Raw genomic sequence first — 26,088 nt, 5'->3', positions numbered from 1 at the left:
GGCATAGTACCCTTGCTTGCACATGGGCCAATTAAGGCACCATCGATAGCACTAGCCTGGTCAACAAGTCAGGTAAGAGAGAGCGAGAGAGCGATCACAGAAATCACCAGTAGCATCCATCCTCGGGAATGCGATGCGGCCGAGACCAACACACGCGGAGGCCGTCATGGCAGATGCTTTACCAACCACAGCCGCCCATGGCTTCGATCTGAACCTCCCCCGTCTGCTTCTGTCGGACGACATGGGAGTGCTCGAAGCGTCGCTGCTCCGTCCTGACCCTATCAAGGCAGGTGCTTCACCGGCGACGGGGGGAGGGACCCTCGTCTTCCTCTAAGGAGGAACCACCGAGAAGGCCAGGCGGCCACGGCGTGGTCCTGCGCGACCACGACCAAGGGCGGGCAGCGAGGCCATGGCGGGGCGGGCGGGGCTGACCACGGCTTGGCGCGAGCGGGCGCGGTCAAGCGCGAGCGAATGCAGCCACGTCCTGGCGCGGGCGGCGGCCGGGCGTGGGGCGCGGCACAGGGAGGCGGTCGGGCGAGGAGCGCGGCGCAGGGAGGCGGCCGGACGGACAGGCGCTCGGCGCGGCGCAGGTGGCCGCATCCTGCGGCGCGAAGGGCACATCCAGCGCCATCGGTAGCCACACCGCAGGAGTGGCTTCGTCCGGGAAGGAGATGTTGGAATTATGCCCTAGAGGCAATAATAAATGTATAGTTATTATTATAATTCCTGTATCAAGATAATAGTTTATTGTCCATGCTATAATTGTATTGAATGAAGACTCATTTACATGTGTGGATACATAGACAAAAACACCGTCCCTAGCATGCCTCTAGTTGGCTAGCCAGTTGATCGATGATAGTCAGTGTCTTCTGATTATGAACAAGGTGTTGTTGCTTGATAACTGGATCACGTCATTGGGAGAATCACGTGATGGACTAGACCCAAACTAATAGACGTAGCATGTTGATCGTGTCATTTTGTTGCTACTGTTTTCTGCGTGTCAAGTATTTATTCCTATGACCATGAGATCATATAACTCACTGACACCGGAGGAATGCTTTGTGTGTATCAAACGTCGCAACGTAACTGGGTGACTATAAAGATGCTCTACAGGTATCTCCGAAGGTATTAGTTGAGTTAGTATGGATCAAGACTGGGATTTGTCACTCCGTGTGACGGAGAGGTATCTCGGGGCCCACTCGGTAATACAACATCACACACAAGCCTTGCAAGCAATGTAACTTAGTGTAAGTTGCGGGATCTTGTATTACGGAACGAGTAAAGAGACTTGCCGGTAAACGAGGTTGAAATAGGTATGCGGATACTGACGATCGAATCTCGGGCAAGTAACATACCGAAGGACAAAGGGAATGACATACGGGATTATACGAATCCTTGGCACTGAGGTTCAAACGATAAGATCTTCGTAGAATATGTAGGATCCAATATGGGCATCCAGGTCCCGCTGTTGGATATTGACCGAGGAGTCTCTCGGGTCATGTCTACATAGTTCTCGAACCCGCAGGGTCTGCACACTTAAGGTTCGACGTTGTTTTATGCGTATTTGAGTTATATGGTTGGTTACCGAATGTTGTTCGGAGTCCCGGATGAGATCACGGACATCACGAGGGTTTCCGGAATAGTCCGGAAACGAAGATTGATATATAGGATGACCTCATTTGATTACCGGAAGGTTTTCGGAGTTACCGGGAATGTACCGGGAACGACGAATGGGTTCCGGGAGTTCACCGGAGGGGGGCAACCCACTCCGGGGAAGCCCATAGGCATTTGGGGGGGTCACACCAGCCCTTAGTGGGCTGGTGGGACAGCCCACCAAACCCCTATGCGCCAAGAGAGAAAAAATCAAAGGAAAGAAAAAAAAAAGGGAGAAGTGGGAAGGGGGAAGGACTCCCTCCCACCAAACCAAGTAGGACTCGGTTTGGGGGGGGAGAGTCCTCCCCCTTGCTCGGCCGACCCCTTGGGGATCCCTTGGACCCCAAGGCAAGGTCCCCCACCCTCCTCCTATATATATGGGGCTTTTAGGGCAGATTTGAGACGACTCTCTCGCGGCTGCCCGACCACATACCTCCATAGTTTTTCCTCTAGATCGTGTTTCTGCGGAGCTCGGGCGGAGCCCTGCTGAGACAAGATCATCACCAACCTCCGGAGCGCCGTCACGCTGCCGGAGAACTCTTCTACCTCTCCGTCTCTCTTGCTGGATCAATAAGGCCGATATCATCGTCGAGCTGTACGTGTGCTGAACGCGGAGGTGCCGTCCGTTCGGTACTAGATCGTGGGACTGATCGCGGGATTGTTCGCGGGGCGGATCGAGGGACGTGAGGACGTTCCACTACATCAACCGCGATCTCTAATCGCTTCTGCTGTACGATCTACAAGGGTACGTAGATCACTCATCCCCTCTCGTAGATGGACATCACCATGATAGGTCTTCGTGCGCGTAGGAAAATTTTTGTTTCCCGTGCGACGTTCCCCATCAGGAGAGGCTTCTGCGGGACGCCAGGGGCTTCTGCGGGCCAGACACGCGGAGGCGACGCCCGTGGCCGCGATGTGGGAGGCCGCGATCCAGACGCAGCGATCCCTTGTAGCCATGGGCTTGCTCGGGCGTCGGCGACTGGTTTTCTTCTTACTTTTAACTGTTTCTTCCCTCGTGTTCTTCTCGATCTCGAAATCGCTCAGATGGAGAGCGTGCTAATAACGTGTTAGAATGAATCCTCTTGTCTTTCATTAGATGAATATGGATATATATACAAGGAGAAGAGATGCAATGAAGAGGCATCTATTCGGGAGAGATGGCAGTTACAAGGGGAGATTACCCATAATTTAACACATGTTAATTAAACTCTAACAGTATAAACACAATTTTGTACTGTATTAAGGTGTGGCAGCCGTCACACCTTGGCCATTGGAGTCCTCCGGCGATGCATGCATGCAAGTATTAAATAAATTATTTATATATAAGAAAACATCATTATTTTTTGTCTCGTTTAATGTTGGTGGTCTTGTATAAGTGCAGTGATGGAGTATGACAAATCTAGTGATATTATTTAGTACCGTTGATAATGATGTTTTTATCGACAAGCTCGATCAAACATCAAAATGTTAACATAGAGTAACAAGCAAACCATGCCTTGTGGACTTGACCGGATGGAGTGGTAGTGGTAGTAGTACCACTTTTCTCATACGTATTTGAAAACGAAACTGCGGATTGATCGGTTGCAAAATTCCAAGCAGCGTCCACCAATCACATGCCGCATAGAAAATTCATCCAGTTGGTCGTACGCGCTAACCCCGAGTATTATATAAACTCCCCCATTGCTGTGCTCTTCTCGCCATCCATCCATCCATCCATCCATCCCTGTCTCCCCCAACCCTCCCTTGTCTTCCCTCCCCCTCTTAACTCCAAGCGGGCAAGCAATGGGGACTCCGAAATGGTGGGTGGTCGCGCCATTGGCGTTGCTGCTCCTCCTGCAGCTCGCCGGCGCGTCCCACGACGTCCGCCGGAGCCTCGAGGCCGAGGCGGCGACGCCGTCCGTGCCGGCCTCCATTCTCAGCCCCCTGCTCCGGACGGGCTACCACTTCCAACCCCCCATGAACTGGATCAACGGTAAGATACTGCTCTTGCCGAACTTGCCTGAATCTTCTCCGCTCTGTCTTCAAGCAAGATATACCTATCGTTCATAAATACACACATAATATGTAGCAAGAACATGTCGGGCCATAGATAGAGAGATACATGTCCGTAATGCCGATGCTTATTTTAGATGTGTGTCTTGTTCGTCATGGGGGCGGATACAACATCACAGACAGCAGATAGGTCTGAGAATTCAAGAAAGATAAGACATACTAGTAGTATAAATTAGAGTAGTTGCTTAGTTTCTGGCGAGTTTGTAGCCAAGTGTTAGTTTGACCAGCAAAAGATTGCAGCCCGGCCGGCCGGCCGGCGAGGGCGTGTCAAAATTGATGGCTTTCTTTCTCTCTCTCTCTCTCGCCGTGGTCGTTAGGGAGTCATGCAGCTGTTTCATTGAGAAAAGTCGAGCTGCAGGTTCAAAGATTTCGTAGTAGCCGACAACGATGGAGTCGTCCAGATCACCATGACACGAATCGTTGCTCCGGATATAATATTACGTCCGATCTGTATTTACGCAGTACTACTATATATATGTATATATGTTAATATTATAGACTTGTTGTTTTGTTTACTACGTAGAGCTTATTGTGATGCTTGGTTCTAACTAGCTTGTTTTTTTTTTCCTTGCCTCTTGTTGGTGTGTCTGATTGCGATTGCTGGGACGGCGAATTAAACTCATGGATTCCAGATCCAAATGGTACGACTTTGCAACCCGTTTCTTGTACTTGTCTCTGTCTTGTACTGTTGCCCACCCAGATCTGTCACTATTTGCATGAATGTTTTGGGAGGTTTGAGCTGAGATGTGTGATGATGAATCTTGGAACAATGAACAGGGCCGCTCTACTACAAGGGATGGTACCACTTGTTCTACCAGTACAACCCCAAGGGCGCGGTGTGGGGCAACATCATCTGGGCGCACTCGGTGTCCCGCGACCTCATCAACTGGATGGCGCTGGAGCCGGCCATCAAGCCCTCCATCCCCACCGACCAGTACGGCGTCTGGTCCGGCTCCGCCACCATCCTCCCGGACGGCACGCCGGCGATGCTCTACACCGGGATCGACCGCCCGGGCACCAACTACCAGATCCAGAACATCGCCTTCCCCAAGGACCCCTCGGACCCGCTGCTCCGGGAGTGGGTCAAGCCCGGGTACAACCCCATCGCCGTGCCGGAGGCCGGCATGAACGCCACCCAGTTCCGCGACCCGACCACCGCCTGGCACGCCGGCGACGGGCTGTGGCGGATGCTGGTGGGCGGGCTCAAGCCCGGCACGCTCCGCGGCATGGCCATCCTGTACCGGAGCCGGGACTTCAAGCACTGGGTCCGCGCCAAGCACCCGCTCCACTCGGCGCTGACCGGCATGTGGGAGTGCCCGGACTTCTTCCCGGTGCGCGAGCCGGGGCACCCCGGCGGCCTCGACGCCTCCGAGTTCGGCCCGCACTACAAGTACGTGCTCAAGAACAGTCTCGACCTCACCCGCTACGACTACTACACCGTGGGCACCTACAACAACAGGACGGAGCGGTACGTCCCCGACAACCCCACCGGCGACGTCTACCAGCGGCTCCAGTACGACTACGGCAACTTCTACGCGTCCAAGACCTTCTACGACCCGGCCAAGAACCGCCGCGTGCTGCTCGGCTGGGCCAACGAGTCCGACAGCGTCGCCCACGACAACGCCAAGGGATGGGCCGGCATCCACGTACGTCCCAACCAATCCCTTCTACCATGTGCTCCGCTCGCTGCATCGTCGTCCTTCCTTAGCAATGTCCAGTTAAATAGTACGTATATGTTTGAACTGACTGGGTGTGCATGGATGGATGTACAGGCAATCCCGAGGAAGATATGGCTGGATCCGAGCGGCAAGCAGCTGCTGCAGTGGCCGGTGGAGGAGCTGGAGCAGCTGAGGGGCAAGGCTGTGAGCGTGGGTGACAAGGTGGTCAAGCCCGGCCAGCACTTTGAGGTCACTGGCCTACAGTCCTACCAGGTCAGTAACACACAAGAATGCATTTGGATTAATATATATTACTATAGCTAGACAAGCAAACGTAGCATTGTTGCCATCAGTGTTGGTCGCTGTCTAGGTAGCTTCTGGTCCATGCGTCGATTCTTCTTGCGTGCCCAATTCCGGCTTGTCCTGGTCAGCATCGGCATCAGCTTCTGGTCCACGGCCGGATTTCGCTAGCTAGATCTTGCTTGCTTGCTTGGTTGGTTGGTTTCAAGCTACCCTCCTATATATGTTTTACATTCACACGTATATCTGCATCCATCATCCTCACCCGCCCACACGATATGAACGGTCTTTTGTCACCTATGTATGTATGTTGTAAATCACGCAACAAGTCAGCCCGTCAATGCCGTGGATGCATCTTGTTGATCCAGATACATAGAGTACATCACTTCCTGCATGCGTGCACTCCAAGTTTCATTTCCAAACAAGCTTCTAATTTTGATATATAGTACTATAGTAATCGATGGACTTGTTTTTTACGTACAGTCTGACGTGGAGGTGAGCTTCGAGGTGGCGAGCCTGGACAAGGCAGAGCCGTTCGATCCGGCCTACGCCAACGACGCGCAGAAGCTGTGCGGGATGAAGAACGCCGACGCCAAGGGCGGGGTTGGGCCCTTTGGCCTCTGGGTCCTGGCCTCTGCCGACCTTGCCGAGAAGACCGCCGTCTTCTTCAGAGTCTTCAAGGATGGATATGGCAAGCCCCTCGTCCTCATGTGCAGTGACCCCACCAAGTATGCATGATTCCACCCACCCAATATCCCCTTTCATCTCCCCTCAACTTCTCACTCGATGAAAAACAATCTCTCTCCATAGATTTCAAGTGTAAATCCATAGGAGGGGGATGTTGCTATTACATTTTAACTCACTTAGCCAATTTCCTTTGTGTGTGTGTGTGGCCACAGATCATCTCTCACCCCGGGCCTATACAAGCCGACGTTCGCCGGGTTCGTCGACACCGACATTTCATCCGGGAAGATCTCCTTGAGAAGCTTGGTACGTAGTACCAAGCAACATCGTTTTTGACCGGTGTATTTCCATGGGATGGGGGTGCTAGAATCGCATGTGTTGACCGACATTCATTTCTGTGTTTTCAGATCGACCGTTCCGTGGTTGAGAGCTTCGGCGCCGGAGGGAAGACCTGCATCCTCTCGAGAGTGTACCCGTCCATGGCGATCGGGAAAGACGCGCATCTCTACGTGTTCAACAATGGGGAGACGGATATCAAGGTATCCCAACTCAAGGCGTGGGAGATGAAGAAGCCCATGATGAATGGCGCCTAAGTTGTACTACATGTTTTCTTGGGGGTTTCGTTTTTGGCTTAGGCATCGTTGTCCCGTTCGATGTCGATTTACAACACATGAGTGATTAATTGCTCGTCTGAAGGCCTCTTTGAGCACGTAGAAGTGGTTAGAGGAATTTGTTGTGCGGTTGATGGCTTCCAACACGTGATGTACGAATAAACAGGAAGATTCCACACTGTTATTAAAGATAATTATAAGATCTTAATGCATTTCTTATTTCCGCCGGTGTCTCTTTGTACTGTGTCAACGGATGAGATCGATGATGCTAACCTGACTCAACTATGACGACATGAGCACAATTAATTGTTTACAAATCTCTTTTCTCAGTGAAGCCAGAAGCACCTGGAAGAGCAGTTGATGTCTTCACCAACCTTCTTTGGCCATTTGGTAAAAGTCAAACAAAAATATGATGCGCACTTTTTTTTTAATGTATGCATGCCTATTAGAGCATCTACATCCAAACACCTTAAATCCGCCTCAAACATTCGGACAGCCCGCTCGATCATTGACAGATCACAAAAAATTGACCCACCTGAATCCTTCATACTCATCTCAAACTCACGAATTAACCGACACCCCTCGTATATATCTCAAATATAAGGACGATATGAGTGTTTGCGGACGGCCCGTGCACGCCCGATCAGTCCGTCACGTAGGATGCAACCCTACACCGGATCATTTTTTTTCTTTCTTTATTCATTCTTTTTTTCTCTCTCTCTTCTTCTTCACCTATCACGTGCAAGAGACCGGATATATGAGAAAAAATATGAGAGGTGTGGCTGCGCGGACGAAAAAATAGGGGTTCAAAACGGACATACCCGGTCACGGTCGTGTCCGTGGACGTTTGTGGGACCGGATTTGCATGTTTTAGCTGTAGATACTCTTACTTCCTATGTTCCTAAATATAACTCTCTTTAGAGATTCATGTACGCCCTACATACGGATGCATGTAGATATATTTTAAAGTGTATATTTATTCTTGTTGTTCTATATGTAGTCTGTAGTAAAATCTTTAAAAACACCTATATTTAGGAACGGATGGAGTATAGATTGTGAAAGAAAGATGCACAAGGTACAGGTGCACGACAAGCTTCTATGCTAGCCCAACCAGTGCTGCGGATTATTATTTGTGAATAAGTGGTGCAGACTAACCCTTATTAACATGGCACAAAAGTATCATCAGTTGGAATCTTTGAAAAAAGTAAGTGGTAGGTTTATGTAGTACTGGTAGTGGGATAACCACATGATCGTGATTAAGTTCGAAAAGCCAAAGCACAAAGGTACGGAGGACGGCGCCCGTGTCAATATGAAAAGAAGTACTATATGTAGCTATCTCCAGGTGACGGATCAGGCCTGTGACTAACAACAAATGTAATGTAAAGGCACATACAATATCACACCCAAAAAGGTGCATATATTAAGTAAAATAAATGGGTGATGACCGAATCGCACCAATGTCCGAACTGCACTGCACAAAAATGTGTTTATTTATTTATTGTTTCGGTAGCGCATACATCATGTGTAATTTAGTAGTTGAAACTACAGGTGGCAACAAATTGTAAGACAAGTTGCGATCAAAAAAGTCGTACATTATCATGTACAAATTTAGAGGTGGAATATACATGTGCAACTTTAGGTCTAAACATGTGCAAAATAGTCAAATTATAGAGTGAAAAAATTCACTTTTTACCCCATATTTCTACATTGTGATTCTGTCTAGCCCATTTCCACTTTGCCCTTTCTTCCCCTTACTTTGTATTCGCACCCTTCACCTTCATTGTCCTCGTTGTAGCTCTCCGACCGCCACGGAGGCATTGTCAGCCGTCAACAACTCGAACCGATGCGCTCGCTGGCCTTTACGACGACGATGTCTACCCTGAAACCGTTTGTACCCAGGTACACTCCCCCCCCCCCCCCTCCCGCGCCCCTCCGATCGACGACCTCCATGTCGGACACCACACTCGGCAGTTGTTTGATCTAATGCCATTGAGCTTATTTTCGAATGTCAAGTCGTTGTTTAGAGTGCAAAGGATGGCGGGATACTCGATCATGGAGGATTAATTCTTGTGCGATGCGTGGTTGGCCGTATCCATGAATTTTAGGTAGAAGCAGAGGGGGTTGGCCTTCTGACAGCAAGTGCATGAATTGTTTCACACACAAAATCACATTGTGTCATACGACATATACATCATTCAAGAACGCAATGTGAGATCGTATCGTTGGTATGCTATCTAGACCAGCGTCATCAAGTTGTGTAACGTGATTCGTCAACTGAAGGCAAGGTGGAATGACATGATCCGCTGATGAGATATTTGTTAGACATCCGGTTAATCTTGTCGAACTTAAGACATTGTTGAACTAGACTTAACTTACATGCTATGTATGGATGCTTTATGCTTTTTGATGAATAACAGTTAGTTTGTATGAACTTCGTTCGGTTAGCTCAGATGTGAGAGCAAAATTTTACGGATCAGCTTTGGAGAGGCTATAATGTGCAGTAAAATTCAACGCTCTAAATGAGACGACCAGCTATCATGAACAGTGCTAGCTGTTGAGTGCGTCAGATCCCAAACTGGCAACTACCTGTATGCAGCTAGAATGCGATCGATGGCTCCACTACGCAAGTCAAGTGGACGCAGCTCCAGATTTCATCATGCACATAAACGTGCCAATAATTATACGAGCGGCCAGCGGATGCATCATCCTGTGCTGGCTTCATGACTTCATGTCCCTCAAATGTTATCTCGAGTCGGTCAATGTCTAGCTCCAAGTTGGCAACTTGCATGCCACAAATACTCACTCCATACCGAGTAGGGCGCTTTGGAGCTCGGGCTCTATGGCACCTTCTATTTTTGAAAAAAAAAATCGGTTTTAAAAAATCTAAAAAAAATGCAAGTACATAAGGATGAAATGTATATGGATGCAAAAAATAAGGATGAAATACTTTAAGATGCGATCTGTGCAAAAAAAAACAAATTCATTGACTTTTGGGATGAATAGTATCATGTGTTAAAAAGTCATAAAATTCTCTTTTTTGCACAGACTTTATTTCGACGTATTTTGTTTTTAAAATTTGCACACATATATGTTATGCCTCCATGTATATCTGTATTTAAAAAAAATTGAAATCTAAAAATATGCATTTTGATGAATTTTAGGGTTTTCAATAACAGAGTGCCATGTAGCCCTAGCTCCAATAGACATTGTTTAACATCATGCTCATTCTTTCGTTTCATAATATAATTTCATTTTGATACTAGTGATTGGGAACGATGGACTTTCATTAGGATCCATTTTATTGACATGATTTATCACTACATTAGCTACTTTAGCAGCTTGGTCAATTACACGGAATTAGCTATTATTCTATTCCCTCATGCTCGCAATGTATAATGGTTAAATAGAATTATTTTCTTTATGAGACCTATTACCTTTTTTATCATGAGGGAGTTAGAATTAATTTCAAAACTCTTTTTACAGAACAAAGAAGGAAGTAACAAATAAATGAAATCAGCGTGCAACAGGACTCACGTCATGTTGATAGTCATCTGCTCCTCACATGCTAAAAGCATCTATAACCGAATTCCTCATGCTCGTATGAAATGTCTGGACAAGCCATCACTGATCGATCATAAATAGTCGGCCTAGACGGCCCCTCAAACGGGTCTTAAACACCCGTGTTGACCGACGTCTCTCATATCCGGTCCAAATATGAGATGAATATGGAGGAGTCGGGGCGCATCCGGACACGCCCGTCATGTCCGCATGACGATGGAGCCCCACGCGCAGTCGCCCAGAAATCCGACGGTCCGGCGGACGCGTTGATTGTCGGCGCGGTGTGAATGCCGCATGACGCCGCTCCTGCTCGCCGCCCGATGCCAAATTCGGCTATTTAAGCCTTCCCGCGTCCCCCAACCCTAGTACATCCAACTCCTCCTTTCTCTGCCGTCACATGAGCCCGTACGTCGCCTCTTCCCCTCTCTCCCACGCTCTCCGACGTCAGTATGGTTTGTCGTAGGATCGCCATGTACACGATGCTCACGTCGGAGCGCCGGATGTAGATCGAGGCGGAGATCCAGGCGAGGCGCACCGCCCGCATCCCCACGGGTCTGCCTCCGAAATCGCCGGAGTCGAGGAAGGAGGAGGAGGAGCCGAATGAGGAGCTACCGGAGCCGATAGAGATGGCCGATGCAGAGGAGAACGAGACAGACCAACCTGCTTCAGGCTTCAACATGGTAGAGGTGGACGCGGTGTTCGTCGTCACCCAAGCCGAGGAGATGGCGGAGCAACGTGCCATCCTAGAGTGCATCCAGGATGAGGTCAAGGTGTCGGCCATGTTTGAGATGGCCAGGCGTGTATGTATCCGTTAGAGAGCACAGAGATCGTCAAAATCTCCGATGAGGAATAATAGTTAGGTTTCTACGTAGCATGTAGGTTTTTCCGTTTGCATGCTTTTGTTTGAATTTGAGAATCTAATATGAGATGTCTGGATAGAGTTCTTTTTATTTGATACATGTCCGATTACTATCCACGAAGGTGCTCGGACATATCTGCGGGCGTTTGAAGAGTCATATCTGCAATCTTGAGCTGTAGATGCTCTAATTGTTCAACTCCAAACATGTATGTGATTCAGCGAGATATCTAAATCTTGGTTGGCCTTAGTGGTAGTATTTTATTTCTTCCATGGATTTTATATATTATCATCATATTTATTGATAAAAACTTTTTTATTAATTTAAAATGTAACATCAATCAGATACAACACTTTAAGAATAACACTCGATATCTGCATAATTAGAGTATCTACAGTCGAAACTTGTAAATTCGGTCCCTCAAATATCCGTGGACACGTTAGGTCAATGACCAGGCGTGTTTTCTATTTATCCGTTTACGCAGCCATACTTTTTATTCTGTTCCTTATATGTCCGATCACTTGCATGTGATTGATGGAGAGGAAGAGAGATAAAGAAAAAAAAATTAAAGAAAAGAAAAAGGTGGTGTGGGGTGGGGTCGTGTCTTATGTGACGGACTGATCGGGGCGTCCGGACCCGTCGACGAGCATTCATATCCTTCCATATTTGAGATAAATATGAGAGTTCGTGGAAAGCCCATGCATATATAGGAACAATATGAGGGGTCCAGTTGAGTTTTTTTTCCTTTTTTCATATCCGGTCACTGATCGAACGCGTCCCCAGACATATGAAGGATTATTTCACGGGGTCTGACTGTAAATGCTCTTAGTAAGCACACAATCAAACACCAACAGTCTGATAAAAAAGTACACTATCAACAATTTGGCAACAGTAGAATGCTATAGGCCAACAATATGCTTATGTAAAAAGATGTTGGACCGATGTACGATAACCGTATGATTGCTCGATCTCTTGAGCCGACAGTCACTGGCCAGAAAGTTTTAGATAATCATTAGCGTGTCGATCCAATGCATACAAGCAGCACGGACAGGGATTTTTTCACGATTCTGACCCCTGGGATGAAACTATTTCACGAAATGAACTCTGACTGAAACTATTTCACGATCTGATCTTTTTTGAAACGTCAGAGCCCGTGGCGTTGCAGACGCACATAGAAACGTCAGTCTACCGTGGCGTTGCTGCCCTACAGTGATACGCCTGTCTACCGTGGCGTTTTCTATTTTCCGCAACGCCAGACTACCGTGGCGTTGCAGACCCAATGTGAAACGCCAACAGTGCTGGCGTTGCTGCCCTACAGTGACACGCCTGTCCACGTTTTTTCTTTCTTGCAACGCCAGTCTAATGTGGCGTTGCAGGCCGATTGTGAAACGCCAACAGTCCTGGCGTTGCAGACCCACTATGGAACGCAGCGACGACATCCAGCCGGCCCACGACATGCTGCTTTGGTCTGCAACGCCAGCCCCCTTGGCGTTTCTGCTTTGGTCTGCAACGCCAGCCCCCTTGGTGTTTCTGCTAAGGGCTGCAACGTCCAGTAGGCTGGCGTTGCACATGAGGCCTGCAACGTCCAGTAGACTAGCGTTTGGCCTAAGACCTGCAACGCCACGGACTATGGCGTTTTCAAAAGGGTCAAAACGTAAAATACTTTCGAACCGAGTTCGTTATGTGATGAACTTACGTCTTAAGGATCAAAACAGTGAAAAAATCCCACGGACAGCGGAGGGAAACTTTTGGTACCTGGGTGTATATGCACCTTATATATAAAAGGAATTTAGCAACTTAACAAAATGTTTAAATTTTTTAAAATAATTTTCGAAATAAACTTGACCTTTCATTATACTTATAAAAAATTCCACAAAAAGAAAATAACATTTTGACTTCTTTTTAAAAATAAAATCGGTTAAAATAGTATGAATAGTGACCTCCGATAACAAATAAATTTTGTCTTTTTTGTCCAGAATTCAATCTAAACTTCTTTTTCGTGAAAATTTATATACTAGTGTAGAACAAAATCAAGTTTAATCTAAAAAATATTTCAGAACTATTTTAATTTTTAATTAATTATTAAAAATCATCATACATAATGCATATAAACCCGGAAACCAAAGTGTATTCTCAACTAGTGTCGGAAGCTTGTTTTTCCTTAATAAGAGCAACTCTAGCAGACCCCGCATCCGCCCCCGACCTGCAAAATAACCGTCAAAATGCGGGTCGGGGCAGAAAAGTCTGTCCGATCAGACCACGCATCCCGCCCCGGCCCGCAAAATTTTTTTGGGGGGCGCGGCAAATTCCCGACCCCAATCTGGGAAAACGCGGGTTTCCCCCTTGCGGGTGCGGTGCCCTGCATCATAGAGAAGCAGTTGGCGGGAGGGACATTTCAGCCCGCGCTATTTCCCCCACCTTCCACCGCCGCCCCGCCCTTGCTTCCGCCCGCCCGTCGCCGGCGATTCCGGCCATATCTACAGGCGAGCCGCTGCACCGCCCCTCCGGATCCGGCGAGAAGAGCCGCCCCCGCCGTCGCCGCCGCCCGGGATCACCCGCCGCCGGTTGGTCCCTTTTTTGTGATTTTTGCGAACTGTGCGAGAAGATGGAGTTGACCCCGTGCGAGAAGTTCTTACTATCCGATTCGTCCGATTCGGACGGCTCGGATGTTGAGACCATGCTTGCGAACTTTCTCAGCAAACATTAGTCATGGCGCTTGCCGTGAAGGAGCATGAAGACGAGAACCGGAAGAGGAGGCGAGGATCGACTGTCGGGCGTTTGTGCATTCCTCGGAATCGCCATCTTGGGAACTAGATGTTGATGCAAAACTATTTCGCGGAGAACCCTACATATCCTCCACACCTCTTCCGGAGAAGGTACCGAATGCGCCGATCCCTATTTGTGAAAATTGTTCAAGCTTGCGAGGCAAATTGTTGGTATTTTATTCAAAGAAGGAATGCCGCGGGCTTAAAGGGATTTAGTGCATTTTAAAAAAATCTCCGCAGCTATGCGGGTGATTGCATATGGCGTTCCGGCTGACTATGCCGATGAGTATCTTCGCATTGGTGAAGATATCACAATTGAGTTTGTGCGTAGATTTGCGAAAGTGATCATCCGTGTCTTCGGTCCTGAGTATCTTCGGCACCCAATGAAGATGACACAAAGAAATTGATGGCATCTAACGAGAGGAGAGGTTGGCCTGGCATGCTAGGTAGCATTGATTGTATGCATTGGAATTGAAAAAATTACCCCAAGGCTTGGCAAGGAATGTATTCTCGCAAGTCTCGTGATACAACAATTGTGCTAGACGCCGTAGCATCCGAAGATTTATGGATTTGGCATTGCTTTTTTTGTATGCCGGGCACTCTCAATGATATCAGTGTGTTGCAATGGTCTCATTTATTTGCTAGGCTTGCTAGTGGTGATGCTCCTGCTTGCAAGTACACTATCAATGGGCATGAATACACAAAGGGGTACTATCTTGCAGATGGTATATACCCTCCTTGGTGCACATTTGTCAAGAGCATAAAAGAACCCAAAACAAAAAAACAATGTGAATTTGCAAAGGTGCAAGAGGCAGCCCGTAAAGACATTGAAAGAGCATTCGATGTTTTGCAATCTAGGTTTGCCATTGTCCGTGGTCCTGCTTGTTTTTGGGATAAGAAAAACCTTAAAGAACATCATGACATGCTGTGTTATCCTGTACAATATGATTCTTAAAGATGAGAGAAGATTGAACTTAAAATTCTTTTACGATAATGTGGGTAGCCGTGTCAAACCAGCTAGAGACCCAAACCGCATTAGAGATTTTCTTCACACATACAAGGAGATTGAAAATACAGACACCCACTTTCAACTTCAGAAGATCTCAATGAACACCATTGGCAAAGGGCTGGACAGTGACTTATATTTGTATTCGTTTGTATTTGTATTCATGACAAATTTTGAATAATTATTTGTAATGCGGATAATTATTGTATTATTTTTGATTCGAATAACTTAGTTTGTTTTTGATTGTTGAATTATGTTGTATTTGATATTTGCGGGCTGATGATAATGCGGGAAGCAGCGGCGCAAAGAACATACCCCGCAAAGCCGACCCGTAAACAAGTATATTTCGCGAATATATTTTTTTACGAATTTGTTTGGGGGTCTGCATCTGTGCCAGCCCGGGCCAGTCCGCAAAACCTGTTTTACACGAACTGCAAACGCGTTTTACGGACCGACGGGATGCGGGATCTGCTAGAGTTGCTCTAATACGTTATGGTGGCTTGACCTACCAGTCGGCTTGTGGGGCAACAGAATCGATCGTTGCAGGCACTGGCGGAGGCAGGGTGTGCTGGCAGGGGCCTTGCCCCCCTCTATATGTAGTCCTAATTTTTCATTTATCAAATAAAATTAACTAGGTTTAGATGATTTGGAGTCCTCTATCATTATAAAACATGTTTTGGCCCTTTATATTTAGTTTCTGGCTCCGCCGCTCGTTGCAGGCTGCGATCTTTCCACCGAGAAAGATTGTGATGCAGGCACAATTGATTCCACGCGAAACGTGTCGTTGGATTTGACACCTTTGAGCATACAAGATAGAGAGTACCGATCTGGGTACTTGCGAGGCCATACACGCTGATGCACTCGATCATGGTGGAAAGCGGCACGAGCTTGCATGCACTGCAGATTACAGTAAATAGGAGGCAGGCAATGTCGTCATGTATGCGAGTGTCCTGCACTTTTGCACAAGTGGTGGCACAGGCTGCAATGGACTAGGCGCATGCATGAAAGCATGTCAACATGAATCGAGAGAAGATCACCAGCTTTCAAGACTTCGAAGAGTACTTCCCCGGCAGCACAATGGACAGTCATTAAGGATGTGTTTGGTAGATTGCATTATTTTCGTGGTATTTTGCAGATGGTTAGGAAAAAATAAAAAATAAAAAGTGTACAGTATTTCCCAGACTTCGAAAAATAAAAATGCAACTAGTTTTCACGTACATCATCAAGCATTTGTTGTACAGTGTTAGTTATGATAAAATTGTAACGGGAAAAACAACCATCACAGTATAGCAACATAGTGGACGTCGGGAATTTAGTGTGGCTAAGAATTTAAGAAGGTAAATCGTTTGGGGCCGTTGCGCTGGTCGAACGCTTCGGTCGGCCAAGTACGCATCATCGGATTAAATCTAATATTATCGTATGGCTGGCCGCGTCAGCAATTTTTTCACTACAACCGGTGTCGATTTTTGCTACAAATGTCTACTAAAAAAGCTGCATCCACGTTCGTCAGAGTTAAAACCCTAGTTCGCCGGATTTCTTACTACAACCGGTGTCGATTTTTGCTACAACCGTCCACTAAAAAAAATTGCATCCACGGTCGTCGAGTTGCAATCCGAGTTCGCGGAATTTTTTCGCTACAACCGGTGTTGATTTTTGCTACAACGGGTATCAATTTTTACTACAACCGATATCAATTTTTACTACAATGGCTGCAATCGCCACCTGTAAAAGCTACAACCGATGTCGAGATGCGACAGTGTTGAGCTGCAACCGATGAGCTATTGGCGAGGGGAGGTGGTGGCGAGACGAGCTGCAACCAGTGAAAAAAGTTGCTGACCTCCGTTAGAGATGCTTCAATGACGACCGCCAGTCGCGGTGAACCTCGGCGATGTGTGACGGGGAGGCGAGGATGGTGGCCTAGAGGACGACGAGGGGACGAGCAGCTGGTGTTGCGAGGAGCGGCTACATCGGGACGAGGGATGGGGACATGGTTGTTACCATGCCTCGCCGAAACGCACACACACAGTGACAGAGACAGAGATATCGTGTGTCAAACGAATCCAAAACTGAAAAACGAGGGAAGAAGAAAATAATGTGAGCGGCAAAATCCAACGGTTGTTGCATGTTGGATGGGACGGCTGCACGGCTACCGGCCGGAACGATTGGGCCAATGCGTCGGCACTGAGTAGTGCCCATTCAAGAAATGAAGTTTTTACAGTACACCGCACTAGAGATTTTATGGCCGTCGAGTTTAACAATGTGTGGCTCCAAGTTCTACGATGTTCAACAATCCATAAAATCAGCGCGCGACAAGACTCGCGTGATGTAGATGGCCATGATCTATTTCCCAAAATGGCGGACGCTCGTGGTTCAACAGCAAACGTGCATGCGGTCCCGCGAGATATCCAGATCTTGCTTTCACCTATTTTATGGATTTTGTAGCTATATGCGTTAACTGCACAATCTTTTCCATTCAAATCTGGCTTATTAGAGAACAATCACTACAACTCTATGAGACGAAAATGTCCACAAGGATGAGGGCATGCATGCTGAACACGAATTTATTCCAAAATTCAGCCACTCCAAGCTCCGTAGTCCAAATCAAATAGCGAAAAATAGAGTGTATATTTTGGATGGACACCGGCCAGAGACTGTCGAAACACATCGGCGTGTCGATCCCATTCATACAAGTGGTTAGAGACAGCCAGCCCTGTGCCAGACGCTTGGTTTTCCTATAAATCAATCGTGCAGGCCGCAATCTTTCAATAAAAAATGATTGTGGTGCACATGATTCCGCTGGAAACGTGTAGCTGGATTTGACTCACTTGAGCATACAAGATGATGTGGTGGGTGCTCTGGAGGCCATACATGCCGATGCACTGGATCGTGGTGGAAAGCAACATGACTTGGATGCACGTAAGTTTACAAAGGACAGGAGGCATGGAAATATTGCTTGCATGCGTGAGCGTGCCATGCGCTTTTGCACAAGTGGTGCCGCATGCATGAAAACATGTCAACATGCATTATATATCTTCACAAGAATCCAGAGGTTCATATATGGGAGGACCTTCGAGAGTTTCCGGCGCCAAAATGGACAGACACACTAAGACTAGGAGCATGCGCAGCGTTTACTAGTACTCACTCTGCTCATTTTTATAAGATGTTTAGACAATTCAGACAGTACCCAAAACAGTTCAATATCAGTTGTCCAAAACACCTTATTGAAAAGAGCGGACGGAGTAGTCCAATCCAGCGGTGGCGACACTTTCCCGATTCGCCGCTCTTGGAGGCATTTTGTCGACCGATCACATACACATACACATACACATACACATACACATGCAGCCAAGGGTTTGATGCAATATGGGCAGGGCCTAGTGTAAGCGCCGGGGCTATTTTTCGCCTGTACTGAGACGTAACTGGCTCTCGCCTCTGGGCACGGTGAGGAGCTTGCGAACTACTGTTGTGTTTCCGGCTCGAGTTTTTTCTCTCTGAGTTTTTCCTAATATGTTTTATTTATTTATTTGGCAAATTTTTAGTGTTCTTTGTTTTTTATTGGTTTCTTATTTCTTTCTCTTTTTCCTTTTTTCTGACACATGTCTACATTTTTTTCTATACACTGTATATTTTTCTTATACATCAACAACACAGTTTTTACGCACTTAAAAATTTTAAATACACAATTTTGCACCTAGGTGCCTGGGCACCTTGTCTATCCATCGTTGGATCATATTTGGCGGCTGATATGGAAACTAATGTAAATGCCTCAATTAATAGGTAATTTGGCAGGTTTTAATTATTTGACCATCTCATGCATGCATGTCACGTGATAAAAGGCAGATCATTTTATCTATACTATTATTAAACAAGCAAACTAATTCTTTTTTAAATTCACACGATAGATGTACACAGTTTGATTGGCACCGTACGATTAGGCCCACTAAATTTAATCTAACAACTAGCCTTAACTTAATTTATTCTTTGATGTGCACTTTGTAATTTACGTTGGCTGAACTGTTTCACCGCAGAGGAATATTCGAAGCTCGCCTACGCAATCCCTACGATCACGCAAGGGCAGAAAAGAAAATGAAAACCAATCAGAATCTGCTCACCTCGCTCGCTAACTTCCACGTCAAGGCGGCGACCTACGCCACCTGCCTCTGGCCGCCGGACGAGGGTCGGACATCCACACCACATGCACCGCCGGCAGACCCTCATCCGCCACTTCAGAACCGACAAGTGCATCGGGCCTCTCCCACCGCGACCCCCGACGCCGGCAGCACGTCCCAGTCCCATCCCCTCCTATCATCTTCCCTATCCCTACCCAGCTGATGACAAAAGGAGGTGGAGCTGGCGTCTCCCTCTTTCACCTACAGCGACGATGAGCTGAGACGGCGCCCTCTCGCCGTGCACGCCCTTAATCTGGACGGCACCGCCGAGCCCGTGGTCCTACTGCCAGGGTCACCGGATCCAGCCAAGATCCGTCCTGTCCTCCCACATCGGCAACCATGGTCATCCTCCTCTACATCCAAGCTTTGTCCATAAGCTCCATGTGCATTAGCAGGTTTGTGCCTGTGATTTTGATCGTGCAAGTCACAGGAGCTTGCCGTCAACATGCAGTTTTTGATCTGGTTTGTTGTTCATCTCAGCCGATTCTTTCTCTGGAAAATAATTTGGAACACTAAAAACTGCATTTTCAAATGGTTCTTGCAAACTGAATTTATGAATAGGACAATCGTATTTGCTTTTAGATGTTCTGGTGTATCAAATCCCTGTTCACTGCATAAATTGGGATTGAAACGATGCCATGATAGGTGGCATTCACGCTTCGGGTATGAGATCAGCTCAATCATCTTCAATTAGTTTTCTTTCTTGTTATCTAGGTCTTCGAACAGCAAGCAGTCTTTGAACAAGGGGTGTATGGGAGTACATAGTTTGGACCCCTCCGCATATTGAAACATTTTTTTTGATATATAAGTTTGCAATTTTCACAAGTTGTCACTTGTATTTGATTGAATAATACTCCCTCTGTCCCAAAATAAGTGTCTCAAGTTTAGTACAATTTTATACTAAAGTTAGTACAAAGTTGAGACACTTATTTTAGGACGGAGGAAGTATATAGCATGAGCATACAATTCATAAGTGTGTGATTTTATTTTGCATAATTATTTGATAAGTCTAAATGTATCTCGTAACCTAGCTTTTAACTTTCAGAAAATTTTGTTATTTTAGCTGTAGAGTTTATGGTTTGAAGCAACAATTTCAGATAAAAGATTCTTCAGGTTGGCTTTTATAATATTACAAAATACTTGAATGATTCTTAAACTAGGTGTTGTGCACTCTGTGTAATTTCAATTTTTTAAGAAATATATCCAATACAAAGGTGTGTTATTTTTGTTTCAGGAAGAATTTTGTTTCATGAAGAATGATATTATAAAATACTTATATGATTCATGAATTAGGTGTGTACACTATGTGAAATTTCAATTTTTTTTAAGAAATCTATTCAATAGAAAGGTGTGTTATTTTTTTTTAGGAAGAATGTTGATTCATGAAGAATGATATAATAAAAATAATTGTATGATTCATGAATTAGGTGTTGTGCACTCTGTGAAATTTCATTTTTTAAGAAATCTATTCAATATTTGGTTATGTTTCATATCATACGTGTGTTGCACGTGCATGCTTACTAGTATATTATAGGGAATAAAAATTAACATTCATTGTATCCTTATATAGTATGTATTGATTCGTAGAATAAATTACTAGGTATGTATATATCGGTGTATGTACGTAACCTCATTAGTAGGCATATGCATACCTGCGTATATATAATTTCATTAGTAGGTATATGCATATCCTCGTATGTATATAATTTTTTCACTAGCTACAAATTAGAACAAATCATTGGGTATATATACCAGCATATGTACATTATTTTGTTAGTAGGTATATCATATCCACATATGTACATAATTTCATTAGTATATATATATATATATATATATATATATATATATATATATATATATATATATATATATATATATATATATGCATATGTATATACAATTTTTTACTAGCTACAACCGAGAATAGATAATTAAAATATATAACCGTGTATGTACATAATTTATTACTAGGTATTATGTGCCATGTGTATGTTTCTACGATTTTGAGTCGATGCATAATTTATTAGTTTTAAATAATAAAACTATTTTATCTTGAATACCTAATGAAATAATCAATGTCTGTATATATATATGTGGTCATCGATGCGTAGAATCTTCATTCACCGACGAGAAACATTATGCGTACATGCATGTACACCTTGATTTGAAAATAATGCATGTAAATATGTATACCTCTTTTCTTTTATTTTTTTATTCTCTCTTCATCAATTAATGTGTGTTTTAATTCTTTCCAAATCAGTAAATGCCAATAAATTGGCATGCAAACTATTAAATGCTAGGTGCCCAAGCACCTAGATGCCCCAAACAATTTACCTATATATATATCTATAAGCAGTGGTAGTTACCTCCTAAGTATCCATCATTGATCAGCCTCGCGGTGCAATAGGATAGATCGGGTTTGCGGGTGCGAGCATGAATCCGTTATTAGCATGTGACCAAGTAGTTTTTTCAATTAAATAATACAGCAGATTTACCAGCTACTTTAAACTACCCATTTGATTGTCGCTGCATGCATGCTTGAAGTTGTTGCATGCGTTAGTCAGTTCGATCCGATATAGTAGTATCATTCTTTTGTAGAATGGATAGAGTATATGTTGACACGTTAACTGGATTAACACGTCTTGGAATTATGTGTATGTCTACAACTATTTTGTTGGCCGGTCATGGAAATGAAATACGCATGTTTTACAAAGAATTGTCAAGTTATTAGTTAAAGGGATTCATGAAGAGGTGAGTGTATAGATCTAATCTCAGGAGTATATATTAATCTAAGAAGGATTATATCACAATAAAGGAAGTTGAGGGAGTATGGAGTATAGGAAAAGCAATACAAATCCCCCGGCCCTAGTTCATACAGTATGTAGTATATCACTTCACGCAAGAAAAGAATATGTAGTATATCACTGAACAATGTTTCTAGAAAGGTAGTATGGAGTATATATGAACTAAGGTAGTATGGACTTCATCTAGTATGTAGTACATCAGAGAATATATTTTTCTAGAAAGGTAGCATATGACTGAAATGGAGTATGAAGTATCTTTTTTTAATAGTGTGAAGTATATTTCTAGAAAGGTAGTATGCAGTATATAAACAAGAGTGGTATGGAGTATGTGGACAAAAAAATAGAGTATTTTTTTGGTTGCAAAAATATAAAACTATAGAATTAACATAGTATTTTATCATTCATGTATACACATCATGTATATGTATATACCTCACTAGAAGTATGTTTTTTTTTGCAGGGTCGCCTTGAAGTATGTTGTATGTAAACCGTCCTAAAAAAAATACTCCGAGCACCAAGCTAGTGACCAAGCAGGCAACAATGAATGATAACGGAGTCCAATAATTATTTTTTTGAGCCACATTGTATCTATATATACAGTCCTGGCCGCCGGCCTGTTCATATACACATATCAAAAATCAACTAGTTTTACTAAGGAAAAACCATGGATATCTAGCTTCATACTCGTGAAAAGTATGCATCAATGAATGTCTTGTAGTAATTGCTGCCAGAATTATGGGGTACTAGATGTATGTATCTGATGTTGATTAAGGCGACGTGATATTTTCTTACACACTCCACCGCAGCGGCGGATTTCGCAGGTTGGTTCCTCAGCAGCGAGTCGATGCAGCGTGTTGTGCTACAGGTGCGGAGCCAACACCAAAATCGGGAGGTCCGGCCAACAACTAATCGGGTTTAAAATTAATTAGTTCCATCCGTTTAGGAATGCACGAATCTAAAAGAATCTAACGGCAATAGAGGCGAAGGTAATTACCACCTAGTGGTAGAACCTATTTTCCCTATATACGGCCTGTTCATATACATATATACCTATCTTTACCTAATAATAAAGAGGCTATCGCTTCCGTCGGAAAACCCGTCGAGGTAATTTTACAAAAAAGTCCTTACTGTTTATGACATTAAACTCGCAATATATATTAAATATTTTTTTAAATACTCATATCTTTTAAACCGTAACTCCAAATTTAACATATTATACATGGAATTTGATTAGAAAAATATGTAGAATTTAAATATGATATTATTTTATCTGTTAAACGTTTAATAAAAATACTATCTAGGATGCAATCTTAATAAATAAGTCATTATTCGTCTTTCTTTCATACCGGTACCCGGATGAACACGTTAACAAAATCAGGATTATAGATGAAACTGAAGGTCACTTGACTGATTCTTTGTACGTATTAAATCTACAGGCAAGCCGTGTTAAAATAGAAGACATGTAAAATTTTAAACTGCATTTTTGTAGGATAAGACCATCTTTATTTGTATCGTAACTATAAATTCTAAAATTATAGACATTTTCTATAAATTAAGAGCGTGTGCCGTGTGGTATTACTTTCTCCCGTTGCAACGCATGAGCCCTTTTGCTAGTATATATATATATATATATATATATGTATATATATATATATATATATATATATATATATATTAATGTTTACTTTTTTCTTACACATTATAAAAAAATTGTATACATTAAAAATATGCATGGTTAATAATTTGAAAATGCATGATTAAAGCTTTTTCAGACACATGTTTATCAACATTTATTGGAGTGTGTATTAAAAACAGATACCTCTTGAAATATATATTTCCAATGATACAAATGTTTTTTTGCAACTAAACAAACTTTTTATTAAATAGTGTACACAAATTTATTTAGTATGATACAAACAATATTTGGAAATGCGTGAATATTTCTTGAAACATAATTTACATTTTTATGTTTGGTATGAAACATTCTGTTGAGTTGCACAAACTTTTTTACATTATATAATCATTTTTTGAAATTTTTGGATATTCTTTAAATGTCACCAACATTTTAAAAATCTAAACTAACAAATGTTATCCACTGCGTTAATTTTTTGGAATTCGTGGTTTTTAAAAACAATATGCAATTTTATTTTTTCGTAATAGTTCTTCCAAAAATATGAACAAACGAAAAAAGAGAAAGTAACCTGCACGGAGCTACTTGGATCGGCTCATTGACAAGAGGTACATAGCCACTCCCAGTCTAAGCGCGACACGGACGAATGATGTACGTCAGTATCCCTTTTTGTTTAGACTGTTTTTAAACAACGATGAATTTATTTTGTTTTTAAACAAAGCTTTTTCTTGTTGGGCGGGGCCGTAAATTTGCTCTTTCTTTCTGCTTTATTTTCTCAATTATACAAGCATTTTTCAATATTTGAAAATACATTTTATAAACCTGAAAATTTTAAAATACGCACACTATTTGAAGTTTTGTGAACACTTATTTTGAATTAGAGAATTTTTTGAAATACACGAGCATCTTTTCACCTTCAAGTAAAATTTCTAAAATCTGTTTCGCCGACTGTTTGGCAGAGTCCGACTTGGTTCTCATGTGCCGTTCGTTCGGAGTGGTCTTGTTGGGTTGCTCATTAAGAAGTCGGAGTCGCTTACTCGAGGAGTAGTGATCACGATGACATTGTAGGCAACTTCGACGGTGTCCTCTCCTCGGCAGTGTTTGTGGGTCATCTGGGTAGCCAGGTCGGTGGGTGCCCTTTCTTGTGTGCGTGTTGTAACTTTTTTGTCCGAATTTTTATTAATTAACTAGACAATTCTCTTCTATCTTTCTTAATGAATCGGACCCTAAGGGACCTCGTTTCAAAAAATAAATTGTCATCAGTCATAAAATTTTGAAACAATTTCCATATTCTATATTTTTTTTAAATGGTCACACTTTTGAAATAACTATTGTAAATACATATATTACAAAGAAAAAAGCAGTATTCGTTAGTGCCAACAATCTTGGCTTTGTCTTTGAGTGATTCCATCTTCGATGCGCGAGATTCTCACTTCGGAATCACCAACTCTTATCTTCTTCCACAGTTGCTCAAAAGACTTGGGGTATAGAGTAGCACTTACAGAACATGGGCCCGCTCGCCCTACAATTGGCCGGAATACGAAATTAAATCAGTGGATAAAATACTCCCTTGGTTCATAAATATAAGTCTTTAAGAAATTTTATTAGAAAAACTACATACGAATGTATATGGATATATTTTAAGTTATAGATTCATTCATTTTGTTTGGAATGTGGTCCTTTAGTGAAATTTTTAAAAAATTTATATTTAGGAACGGAGGGAGTATGTTGCATGGTTTGGGGCGTTATTTTTCTTCGGTTCAGCCTCTTGATGCACACAAATCTTGTTTTGGAAAACTGCTTTTTGAGCGAGTGGTGTGGCCGTACGTGTGGGTCGATCGACACAGAATCATCAACTTGATTGCATCGCGCACGTAATTAAGTAGATGCATGTTACCCGTCATCCTGGCCTCCACCACCGGCAGCGCCCAACCCCATATATCTCCATGCAATCCTTGTGCACTAAATCTAATCTCATGATCACTGCTAACGAGTGCGTGAGGTCCCAAACTGGCAACTACGCAGTAGCTATAGAATGCGATCGATCGATGGCACGAGAAAAATACACAATCCTGCAGCACTCTCGTCCGACTTGTGGTGGGAGCCGGCCGGCCGATCGAGGAGTACACGTACGTAGCGCACAAATACACGTCCAAGTAGCTATAGTGCTCGCCCATTTGAGAATCGGCGAACGCCTCCACTACGGGAAGTGGGCGCAGCATGCATGCAGGTTTGATCATGCACGCACGAAACGTACGTACCAACTGTTGCTGGATCTCACCAATAACTACACCGGCTACGTTCATACCCCTAGTTTGGAAAACCGCGCGCGTGACCT

The 26,088-nt window shown here is 44.0% G+C and overlaps 1 protein-coding gene across 1 annotated transcript; it reads left to right on the top strand.

The window, feature by feature from the left end:
- The first annotated feature begins 3,353 nt into the window (after positions 1 to 3,353).
- LOC123449925 (beta-fructofuranosidase, insoluble isoenzyme 1-like) lies at positions 3,354 to 7,177 on the top strand. Its single transcript, XM_045127295.1, has 7 exons — positions 3,354 to 3,625; positions 4,338 to 4,346; positions 4,483 to 5,351; positions 5,478 to 5,636; positions 6,147 to 6,391; positions 6,563 to 6,653; positions 6,755 to 7,177. Exons 1-7 carry the CDS (start codon positions 3,436 to 3,438, stop codon positions 6,938 to 6,940), a joined length of 1,749 nt encoding a protein of 582 aa, XP_044983230.1. The 5' UTR covers positions 3,354 to 3,435; the 3' UTR covers positions 6,941 to 7,177.
- The last annotated feature ends 18,911 nt before the right edge of the window (positions 7,178 to 26,088 follow it).

Source organism: Hordeum vulgare, chromosome 4H (assembly GCF_904849725.1).
Source record: "Hordeum vulgare subsp. vulgare chromosome 4H, MorexV3_pseudomolecules_assembly, whole genome shotgun sequence".
NCBI lineage: Eukaryota > Viridiplantae > Streptophyta > Magnoliopsida > Poales > Poaceae > Hordeum > Hordeum vulgare.
Note: the sequence above shows the minus strand (reverse complement) of the source record. Positions and strands in the feature narration are given on the sequence as shown.

Coding starts and splice junctions, on each gene's coding strand:
- LOC123449925 (XM_045127295.1), top strand. CDS start 3,436: ATGGGGACTCCGAAATGGTGGGTGGTCGCGCCATTGGCGTTGCTGCTC. Junction 5,352..5,477: donor AGGGATGGGCCGGCATCCAC/GTACGTCCCAAC, acceptor ATGGATGTACAG/GCAATCCCGAGGAAGATATG. Junction 6,392..6,562: donor ATGTGCAGTGACCCCACCAA/GTATGCATGATT, acceptor GTGTGGCCACAG/ATCATCTCTCACCCCGGGCC.